We start from the raw sequence: 12,165 nt of genomic DNA, 5'->3' as shown, positions 1-12,165 counted from the left end.
ATATTATTCAACTCCATGACTGGGTCCCCTAATAAAGACAGTAAACTTAAACAAAGCGCTAACTGTACACTGTCTAACTGTCTTTTTCACCTTTCGCATCATTCTTTTTTTTCTTTGATCCCACCACCCTCGTGGAGATGCTTCTTTCATAGCCCAAGGTACCAGGTGAAGGGTTAATTCCAGGAGCTGAACTCTTAGCTTGTCCAATGAGAACAGCATGGTCACGGTTAAAAAAACACAGTACAGGCCCTACAAGTTAGTCATTTTCACTCTGAACATATAGAGAACCTATACAAATACAGACTGTGGTGTCCCTCACAGCTGGAGATTTATTAAACACTGTTTGATTTGCTTTCAGCCTGAGCAGCCATCATCAAACAAGTGGCAGTTGGATAAATGGCTAAATAAAGTTAATCCTCACAAAACATCTATTCTTAACCAAAATGATAACCATGGACTGGAGGGCAATCAGTATTACAGCAGCATAAAGGATGAAGGACAGGAGTGTGAGAAAATACCAGCTATTTGCCAAACTGAACTTAGAGACAAGGAAATTAAGAACCCCAGCAAAGAGGAGTTGAGGCCTAGAACTGCTAATAAAGCACCAGGAAATAAAGGAGGGAAGCAGAAATCACCTCCTACGGCTGCTGCTGTTTCTGGAGACAGTGGCCCTCAGAGAAGGACAACTTGTAAAAAACAGCCAAGAAGAGCAGAGAGGACCTCTGGTGGGGATGCCTTGAACTGCCATACATCTGAGGATCTCGCTTTGAGCCAAGTATTTTTGGAAAATAACATCTGTGAACCACCTAAAGCCAGGGCCTGCAACAACAGAACTGGGCACAGAAAAGAGCCCCGCTCTGTCGCTGCATGTGAAAAGAGACGTACCAGAGGGCCAAGCAAAACTGCACCCAAATCCAAGGAATTTATCGAGACAGAGTCTTCGTCTTCATCGTCTTCCTCAGATTCAGCTTCAGATTCCGAACAAGAAGAATATCTTCTGCCCAAATCTCAAACTGTGGCCTCTGCTTCAGGTGGGAGTGATCAGAGGTTGAAGGACATTGTGAGCAGTAACACCAACAAAACTAACAGCAGCTGCAGTGCCTTTGGCTCCATTAATGCCAAGACTAGTAATGATATAGCAAGGGAGCTGGAGGAACAGTTTTATACTCTAGTTCCTTTTGGCAGGAACGAGCTCCTGTCTCCTCTGAAAGACAGTGATGAGGTAAAATCACTGTGGGTCAAAATTGATTTGACTCTTTTGTCCAGAATTCCAGAGTGTTTACCAGAGGAGCCACTGGCAATGAGCACTGGACCAAAAGAAGAAGCCAGCCTTCAGCAGAATAATTATACTTACCCACCAGCAGAAAAGACTATGCCAAAATCTAGAAGGAAACGCAAGGTAAGCTGTATGGAGTTTCTTTGGTTTTGGAATGTTGCATGGCATATTTTGTGTCTTCCTATCTAATCTATCATTTAATCTATCTAATCATCTATTTCTTGTGTATGATCTGTTTACCCAAACAATATAATATGTGTACGTATCATGCATTTAACAATAATATCCTATTTGAATTCAAATTTTTGAAGCAATGTTTCATCACCATTCACTCCCCTGCTGCGTGTGGCTTTGAACCAACAACAGTCATTCAAGGAACAGGAGGGAAAAAAACATTGACAAGCAAAGATAAAACTTCTAGCCAACAGAGGTCAAAGATGCCATAGTCCATAGTGCATTTTCAGTTGACACCTTGTCATTCCCTCCTCATGAAAATAGTAACCTTTATTAGTGGGTATTTTTCAAAACATGGACATCTGAAGGTGATGCCTAAATCAGGCAATGAAGTGTATGCAACTGTGTAATCAAAGCCAAATATCATGTCTTCATTATGAGTGTCTGGGAGAAGGGGGTAGAGATAGCATCTATGTCATCTCAAGATGTTAACAAAAGGCCCAATGCTGAAAATGCTCTGCATACAGCTATTCTGCTGACATGAGCGGGAGCTTAATTTATGTAAATTCATGATCCGTTTGGGCTGACAACTTTTCTCAGTGCAATCCTGTTTAACTCAGTGGGCTTTCACTGGTATAACTGAGTCCAGAATGTCTGGTCTGCATCCACAGATGCCATCTGTAGCAGCCATTGCACTAGCGAGGGATAGCCACAGTGCAGCAGCAATCTGGTTACATCTGTCCTGCAGCCAGGACTTACCTACATTCCCTACACTATAGAAATGCACCAGCTTTACACCAGCTGAGGATTTCCCCATGCTGTGGGAATCCCCATCTGCCCAATTAGAGCAGCTGTACAGTCCCTTTGTGCGGATCTGACCCCAGGAGCCATTCTGAACACAGCTCAGACATCATACAGAGGCCCACTGAGCTTCCCTATTTCAGAGGAATGTCTGCATTTCATCCAGTATGCATTGCCCAAGAAGTAGCATGCAGTAATCATGTGAGAGTGACCAGGAATGGTCAAAGAGTAGCAGAAGCAAAAGCATAGCTGTGCCACTATGACATAGGAAGAGTAAATGTGATGTTGCTATATTGTATACCCAACAGAAGACAGGAAGGCATGATGAAAAAGCAGAATAAACAGCATAAGACAAGGAAACAGCATGTCACCAATTACAGATAAATGTCAGAAGGGTATAGCAGGCAAAGTGGCATAAGCAGAAACAGGCTTAACCACTACAACTACCACCATTCCCCTAAAAATATGGATAAACTAGAAACATGACCACAAAGCATGTAAATGGAGATATACCAGTCTCCTAGAACTGGAAGGGATCCTGAAAGGTCATTGAGTCCAGCCCCCTGCCTTCACTAGCAGGACCAAGTACTGATTTTTGCCCCAGATCCCTCAGTGGCCCTCTCAAGGATTGAACTCATACCCCTGCGTTTAAGCAGGCCAATGCTCAAACCACTGAGCTATCCCTCTCCCCTAAAGATGTAGGATGATCATCATTCCTAATGAATGAGAGCCAAGCTGTAGACACAATATTAATGCCTTAAAAGCATCCCTGCTTATGATGTGTAAAACCGACAGAATGCTGTTGTCATGTAGCAAAGCAATGAGTGAAGCCCACCCAATGAGTAACAGGAAGAACTTAATTACTTTTGGAGATTGGCTCGGTGCTAACATTGGAAATGGCTATGGAGTTCATAGGAGGGAGGGGAAGCAATAACAGTGTCTGGGGGGCCTCTAGGAAGGAGAGAGATCATAGGACTTATGAAACGGTGACAAGGGACATAAGACCCATGGAAGAAAGTAGGAGTGAAAATGGAATAGAGTGAAAGGAAACCAGATGTGGGTTTGGGGAAGAAATGTAGAGGAAATGTAGAAAAATGAAGACATAAAAAGATAATGTCTAGAGATGGAAGGAGAGAAATGATTAAAAAATAATTGTCACATTTTCTTTCCTACTCCTTTGCTTGTAGGTTGTCTATTAAGATTTTAACCATTTCAGGACAGTGAACTATCTTGTTGCATGTCTGTATAGTCTATGGACTATATAAATAAAATTAAATAATTGTTAATACCAGGATACACCAGAATACAAGCCCTAATTTCCTGTAATACCCAGCAATCTTTTGCTTCTGTACATGGGACTTGTGTCACCTATAAAATTCAATAGATGATCATTTTTCTCTTCATTCAGTGTGAAAATGAAGAAGACAGGGAGATCAAGAAGAGTCATTTAGAGCGAGAGTGTTCTTCACGATTAATTGCCTCTGCCCCAGGTATTTCAACAGCAAATCATTGCAACAGGAATGAACATAGGTATGCATTTTCCTTGTTATTTAAAATTCAGTCTCCACAGTTAACTGAATCGTAATGCGATGTGTTGTTTGGCATTTGATGGAACAGATTTTTTTTAATTATCACATTTTATGTGTAAAAATTATCCTTATGCATTTTCTCTCTTTTTTGGTATAATGAACGAATTATCTACTCCTGGCATAATTGTACTAATATTTTTGTTCTGTTACATAAAGAAGTTGTGAGTTCCAAGTGGTTGGATCCTGGATTAAATAATTATAGCAACAACAGGAGGATAAACTGAGACATTACAGTATTCCTAAGCATTATGTTCTGGGCATCAGTTCAACTAGGGTACCATCCTTAGTCCTTTTTACCTCCACCACATTGTTATAAGTTTCAAAATTAGAACTTGCTTATATATCTCAGTTTAAATATAATAATTAATCTATGTATTCTGAGGACAAAGTGAAGAAAAGTACTTGAATTGATGCCTGGAATTCTCAACTCTTGCATACCTTAAGGAAAGACGATCTAAAGATTACAGGCAAGTTATTTTCCAAACTATTTGGTATGTTTAGGACACACAACTTTGTGTGACTATAAAAACAGCCACATTTCCAAAGGATGCAAAGCATGAAATGAGTGATGGAAATCCACCTATCTGTTTGCAGAGATTTGTGCAAGCAGCCATACTATCAATCAGTCATCTCAATCATGCCTGGTTTTTTCAGAGACTGCCAGCAAGCAATTTGAGTCCTGTATCTTCTTAGAGTCCAATTGCATTCTGCTTAGTACATGCAGGTCATTGATATATTTAAAAAATCCCTTTTTATTATAGTTTATAGTGCAAGTGCAAAGAGGTACCTTGTAATTTATATAACCTCTAATATTCAACAATAATTAGTATTTCTGGTATTCATTTATGTATAAGTATTTCTCTTCTTTTCATCGCTGTAGGAACTGAACAACTCTTATAATATTGAACAAATGCAAAGGAATAATCTCAAATGTTCTGCATATTCAGAAATATGCATTCTGCTTCTCTGTCATCCTATAACTCACATATGTTACATAAAGTGAAAATATTACATGTAGTGGTGTAATTTATTGTGGCTGATTGGATGCATGTATACTATTACTGTCCTACATTGTACATCACATACATTCTCAAAATGAGTGTCACAGTCTGACATGTTTAACATTGTTTGAGCGAGTTTTTTTCCTGGGATTAATTCCACACCTTCTAAAAATGATAGAATGTATGTCACATGTAATGCATGCAGGGTTTCCAATAGCAATTGTATATCGAAAAGACAACAAATAAGTTCTTAAATTCTCCCTTCCCCAATTCTTTTTTCCTTTCTTCCCCCTGAGGTATTTATATGGATTCTATTACCATGGCATCTCCCAGTCATTAACGTATTTATCCCCACAACATCCCTGTGAGGTAGGGCAGTGTTGTTATCCCCATTTTACAGATGAGGAACTGAGGCACAGTGAGACTATGTGACTTTCCCAAGGTCATACATAAACTCATACAGCAGGAACTGTACACAGGTCATCCTCAGTTCTATTTTAGTACCCTAACCACTTGACCATCCTTCCTAGTGCTGTTGCACTTCAAAGCAGCAGTAGCTTTTTCAGACTACTTTCGCCTCACCCTCTGATAACGATGTATGAAACCAGCTGACCAGGGCAAAGCTTCTATTTGAAAAAAGGAAATAAAGTTGGAGCATCAGCAAGGAGCTCCTAAATATTCAGAATTAACATTAAAATCCATTGTTTTTTAACCAAAAAATCGCTATTGACATTTGTTCACCTTGTCTTCCTTTCATAAAAAGTATAGGCCATTACAAAAAAATTCCTTTAGCCACCCTTTAGAAGTACTGCCTTATGAGCCCATGAAGGTCTAAAAAGCTCTAGTAGTGAGCTATGGTTTCTGCCATCTCAAGTTTTTAAAGACTCGTAAGATAAATTAACAAGTGTTTGGAAGCCGAATGTTTAATTAGTTCTGTTCTCTGAAACGATGTGGTAAAACAAAGTGCATTTTGTATCGTAATCTCTTTTGCAACCACATTCAGGAGGTAGTGTCTGATTCTGTATCTATAAAGAAGTAAGAAATGTTCATACAAAGGAATAGGCAGGATTGAAGGGAATGTGTCAGGGAAACGTATTGTATTAAAATATTCTCTCTTCTCTTAATCACAAATTTAGGCTCAATGCAAAGTTCTCCCCCTTTAAAAAAAGTATACTTTGTGTTGCTTTAATTTTTCAGTGAAGTATCTTCTTCAAATTAGCACATGAAAAGTTTCTTTACAGTTTACTGCCACTGTTGCTACCTGCTTAGCTTTTTCTATCTGTGGCTTCTCTAAAAAAAAAAAAAAAAAAAAAGATTCTGTAACACAGCTTTCCCTTTTAGAAGATGCAGCAGTACACATATCCTTGTTTCCATTGTGAACATACTTCTCTTTGTCTATTACACTAGCACCTATTTCTTTGTCTGCAGAACCTGCACCAAATTATCGTAAATTGAATGATCAAAGCCTGGTCATTGAATAGAGAGACATCCCAATTGTCTTCTAGCACATTCCCTGTTTAATTCACATATGGTTTTATTGCTATGGCTTATGAATTGTCACGTTATTGTGAAATAGGACTCCATAACCTAAACTTACACTTTAGAGCCTCATCTCCTTCTCCAAGTAACCCTTAAAAGAAAGTGAGCAATTGCCCATTTATCTCCTTATTTTTTAAAGTACTCTGACATAGACTTTAGAGTAACTCCAGAATGACATTTTACCCTGGAGGGAAAGAGAAGAAACATGATCCAAATTTGTCAATGAACTCTCGGTCCTGATACTATAAAGTTGTTTCCAGACATCAGTAGACTTCATCCTGCCAGTAGGTTTTAAATTCAAAGTTTCTATAATATATAAAACATTTACCTTTCTCAAAGCCAGCTATGTGACACTCCATTACTGTAATTTCCATTTCCAGCTTGGCGATACCAATAAATAAAAATGAGAAAATGCTTCGGTCACCCATCTCACCCCTCTCTGATGCATCAAAACACAAATACTCCACTGATGATTTAACTTCTTCCAATAGACCTAATGGCAGCAGTCTATTACCTTCCATGTCCTCCAGCAAAAAACATAAGAGTGAAATCCAGCCACAGCCACATTCTACGGACTGCAATGTAAGTTTATGTTGTTGATCATAATATAAAACCTGGCTGATTTTTCTTCTCTTTGTATCACTGCTCATACAGCCCTTGATATCTCTGCAGAATATCATAGAAAGGAACATAATAATGAATGTCCCGTTAAGTAAGATTTTTTCCATTGGGAACATGGTAAGACAGAACAGGATTAAAAATGACCTGAAAAACAGGAGATGGAGGGAAATCCAGAGAGCAGGTAAGTACACAGCCAAGTTTGCAAGAAGTAAAGAACAGGCAAAAATTAAGGAATTCCATGTTTTGCCACTCAGACGTCTGTAAACATAAAAAAGTTGTACAAGAAAAATATGCTGCTGATCTTAGCATTCTGAACTGAAATTGTGTGAGTTTGCATGCCTGGAATAGTTTTCCTCATAAATATATTTCCAATAAATGTACAGACCTGTGCATGAAATGATAGAGGTGGCAAAATAGACAAACGTTCCAATCCTGCCTTTCTTGAATAACTAGATTCCTGAAACAGGAGTCTTAGAAGTGAAAGGAATGCAAAATCAGCCCAATGAACAGTAGAACTTCTAAGCTAGGAAGCTAAACCCAGTATTTCCTCTCTGGAGAAAACCAGTGCAAACCCTGAAGCTCCACATACAGGGAGCGATAAAGACTGCTACTCCTGCTGCCTCCTTCTTCCCCTTCCATCAAAGGCTCCTCCTCAGAGTTGAGCAGGAGCACCGACAGCTTTTTTGGCGCCCTAGATGGCGGAAGGTCCAGCCCCCAAAATGCCGCCCCCAACAGAGGCAGCGGAAGGTCCCGCCCCCGAAATACCACCAACGACTGGGGTGGCCGAAGATCCAGCCGCCGCAGTCACCGCCCCCCAAATGTTAGCACCCTAAGCATCCACCTAGGTCACCTAATGGTTTGCGCCGGCCCTGGAGTTGAGGGTCTGTGTATGGGAAAGGGGAATGGACACACTCCATGCATCGACTTCCCACCAGTACCTCCCCAAGATTAATAATAATCATGGACTTGATAATAGCTTTGGTACACACCCGTTCCATTTTGTGGAACACCTCTTGTAGGCCAAGGGGATTTGTGGTAGTGTGGCACTCAGTAGCTGTGCTGTCATGCAGTCAAGAGGCAGCTGCACGGGTGTGGGGGGGCTGGTGATGGATTAAAGGAACAGGGCCTTCATGTGGATGATCCTGCTCTTCAGCAGGTCCCTAGAGATCTGCAGCTTTTCCAGGCCACAAAATTGGTCAGTTTCGTGAGCAGAGTTTAATCTCAGCATTTCCCTCTCCAGCAGTGAAATGATCCATAGGAAACTACATGAGGAATTCTGTTGCATGATCTTTTCCTGCATAGAGAACAAGGTTTTAGCCCTTATACATTCCATGAAAAGGCAGAAGAAATAATAAGAGAAAGTGTTGAATATTTTCACCAAATATATTCTTTTTTATTATTTATGTCTTGATGCATTACAGGCTTCAAGAGCCTTCATCCCACCCCAGTAAACTGAACTTTAGCCTGAACCGCTCAAGTCACTTTTGCTCAGGGGCAATTGGCCTGTTCCAAAAAGGCAGATTTTGGGGGAAGAGAGGAGGGTAATGAGGTGGGGACAAAAAGTAACTATTTCTGATCTAACTTTGAGATGTTTTGTCTTAAAGATGTTGTTCTAAATTAGGTGAGTGTTCCTAGAGTCTCTCACAAATATACTTAATAAAAAGAAAGAAAGAAAATTAAGTATTTGAAAAATAGACTATATAAAAGCCCTTGAAAAGGCATTTTTAATATGTTGGTATAACCAATTTCTCTTCCATCATGAAGTAAAGGTAAATTTTGAAACATCTACGTTTAGAGGTTGGTTTATGAATTCATTTAGAATTGTAATTACTGGTATTTGATATCTGGAAAATAATTTAAAGTCCTTAAAGATAAATGTGTTGGAAATTAGAAGTAAAAAGTGATTGCTTTATGATCCACACCCTTAGCTATTGCATTCCACTCTGATTTTCTGCATAGCCTGGCAATGCTCCATTTGGTCTACTTTTTAATAATTCCTATGTATCTGGTTATTCATCTGAAAACTATCCCACAGAACTGATCTGGATGTCCCATACAGAAGCTGAGAGCTCATGAACTGTAAATGTCAAAGTTGGCTTTGTTTTAGCAAATCTACCCATCTGGTGCCTAACTGCCATGACCATGTGATCGTGTGGATTACTTACAGAAAATGCTAGGCAGGAAGTGATGGTTAGATCATGAAGCTTTCTGTTGAGACCTTCATTCCATTTCCTTCTTTTGTCTCAAGCAGAAGGAATTTTATTCTGTTGCACTTACTGTCAAATAAGAATAACAGCCCAAACTGGTGAAAAGTTACAGCAACGACAACAAAAAACCCCAAACAGTTTGGATGTTGAAACATGGCTTGACATGCAGAATAACCACAACTGGTCTATGATTTAATAACTACACTCATTGTGTTATGGCCCTTCAGCTAGTGATTAATAATTCTGTTCTGATTCTTCTGCATATCACTTGAAACTCTAAAGTCCTTTACCAGTAACTATGTGCAATATCTGTGAATTTGTGACTATCAGTGACAAGCTAGTTATGTGTATTCCCTGCTGAAATAGTGAGCAAACTAACTTGCTATTTACAGCACAATGCAGACAAATTTCCATTGTTTATTAGTTGCCTTTTCTAATGCAGTTGTCAATTTCTCAATGTGTTCTGTATTGTTTGTTGTCTAGAAAGCAGTTCACATCAATTCAGAAAGTGTTCTCTGCAACAAGCCACACTCCCAAACAGAGCCTTGGCCATCTTTATCCAGGGCACACAAAGACTGCAGAAGAACAAAGCTCATCTTTGATGATATGTAAGTAAAGATGCCTTTTTATAAAAAAAAAAAAAGCAATTTAAGTGCTAATGTTTTATGAAATAAAAATAAATCTTGCCCAACAGGAGCTCAGACATGGCCAATGCCATCATAATAAGATACATTTTCAGCACATTACATTGTAAATTGAACAAATTGTATAACTCCTGTTATTGTTACTGCAAGTTACACATCTGCTTCTCCAAACACTGAACTAAGACTGTACACCATCAAGTTTGGTAAGAGGTCATTTTGTTTTGTTTCTTGAGCCCGAGCTTGTCTTGAGCTTGTTTTGTTTCAGAGGTTGTGTTGTTTCATTGTGTTTTTTAATAAGGTCACTTGCTATTTATAGTCACAGAGAGGAAAAATGAGGAATTGTGCTGGTTTGGTATTGTAAAGCCAAAACCAAAGGAGTTTGACACTGTTTATTCAAATCCCCCATCCAGCCTTATAGTTCAACGGATTTTTAAAAATGGCTCCAGTTTGCAGTCATCTCTCATTTAAAGGATTTAAAATTGCTTGTTCATTTTTCAAGGTACTTTACCATGTTATATATCAAAATAAAGCTTAAATTCGTATTGGTTCAACTAGCCGCGTTGCCTTATAATGACCTGATCTTCGTATATTTACCTTTCTGAATACGAGGGGTGTGATTCTGCGTAAATTGCAGCAGCCTCCCCAGACTGGTTTTCCTGGGGAAACAGCTCATCAGTATGGATCAGAAGACAGAATGCAATCAGAAACAGTTACAATACAACTGTTGTACCTCAGTCTGATTCCTCCTCAACCTTCTGATAAGAAACAGTGTGGTTTTTCAGAATGCTGTCACAGGAGCTAAAACTGCTTTTTTTACTATCTCTATCAACTCAGAGGCTTTTATCACTTGCTTCTTCCATTAGTGATACATGTGATTTTTCTGGCAGACATCTGCAATAAAACTGCTTAACCTTTTCAGAGAGAGAGAGATACGATAAAAACTGCTCCTGTGTAGTGCCTTCCATGCAGTGTGTCCCTAAGCAATTTGCAGCCCATAAAAAATAAAAAATTAAAGCAATCTAAAAAGCTGAATTAGATAAGCAACAAAAATCAAATGTATCTTAATTTTGCCCTTACAAATAGTACAATAGGCAGTTACTATTTCTAAGTAAAGAATTTCTACACCTATCATCTGAGCCCTTTGTCTATGTATCACCAGAAGCCCTTGACCTTGCATTCCAAATTGGTATGTATGGAGGTTGCTAAAATGTGGGGGATTAGACTGATTCCAAATGTCCAAAATCAACAAAATTGACTCACACCTCAGAAAGATCAAATTAAAAATGGCAAACAGAATTTTTCAAATTCCTATGGTATCGTATCATGGAATTTGAAGAAATGCGGTACATAATTTTAAACCTACTGTAGTACCCCTAATGACAACATTGGCCCCAAAATTATGTCCAGAGGAAATTTCATCTGTTAAAGCACAAAAGTCTGAATTACAGTAATTCAGCCTTGGATTATACTGTCTGTTTTAATCAAAGATCATAGTATGAAGAGACTGAATCCCACATATCTGATTTAAAACAACCACTCTAATTTGTTTCAGCCACTGAAGAACTCTTCACTTTGTTCCCAACTTGTTTTCTTCAGGTCATTGAAAGCAGTTGTATCTAATGATAAATTGGATCACAAGTAGGTCAGTGAAAAGTAACTTGTATAGCAGGGTCCCTATTGTGGATACTGTATTTGCTTAAAATGAAGTATTTAAAATGGCAAGCAAAATCCTGCTTTCCATAGTTTTCCTGCATGTTCTGAATATGCTTCAAGATATGCTCGAGGAGTTACTTTGGGAAGTTCTGTGGCCCATGTTATGCAGGAGGTCAGACTAGATGATCACAATGGTCCCTTCTGGCCTTGGAATCGATTAATCTAACATATCAGGCATACAAGTGACATATAAGGGATATATGAGGTTACTGCTTTCCAGCTGGTGTACTTCAGTTACAGGTACAGGATTTTTTTAGCCATTTGAGACTTATACTACTATACAAAGAGAATTTTAGAGGCTGTGTAATAACACTGATGGGTATGTCTGCACTGCAACGTAAGCCTAGGATTAGTGGGACTCAAGTCAGATGACCTGTGTTAGAGAACCTGAGGTTTGAGGGTCTAAACTGATTCTTAACCCTCCGTTAAGAATGTTCTAATCCGGGCTTGAACCCAGTGGGGGCTCTAGTGTCCACACTCAGCACACAGAGTTGAGTCAAACCAACCATATCTCAGACTCCCAAAATGTGGCTGCTCTATCCCTTTGCTTGTGGTGCACTGTGGGAAAGTTTTCCTGCCCACCCTGCACATTACAGGAAG

General features: G+C 39.1%; 1 protein-coding gene across 1 annotated transcript in view; it reads left to right on the top strand.

The window, feature by feature from the left end:
* Nucleotides 1-12,165, top strand: part of AFF3 (ALF transcription elongation factor 3) — a 492,261-nt gene that overhangs the window by 448,669 nt on the left and 31,427 nt on the right. Inside the window, exons 11-14 of the mRNA XM_032765391.2 lie at nt 359-1,399; nt 3,660-3,781; nt 6,761-6,962; nt 9,692-9,816. Coding sequence (XP_032621282.1) covers nt 359-1,399; nt 3,660-3,781; nt 6,761-6,962; nt 9,692-9,816 — 1,490 coding nt within the window. The remainder of the gene's footprint in view (nt 1-358; nt 1,400-3,659; nt 3,782-6,760; nt 6,963-9,691; nt 9,817-12,165) is intronic.

The sequence above is a fragment of the Chelonoidis abingdonii genome, chromosome 1 (assembly GCF_003597395.2).
Source record: "Chelonoidis abingdonii isolate Lonesome George chromosome 1, CheloAbing_2.0, whole genome shotgun sequence".
In the NCBI taxonomy this organism is placed as follows: domain Eukaryota; kingdom Metazoa; phylum Chordata; order Testudines; family Testudinidae; genus Chelonoidis; species Chelonoidis abingdonii.
Note: the sequence above shows the minus strand (reverse complement) of the source record. Positions and strands in the feature narration are given on the sequence as shown.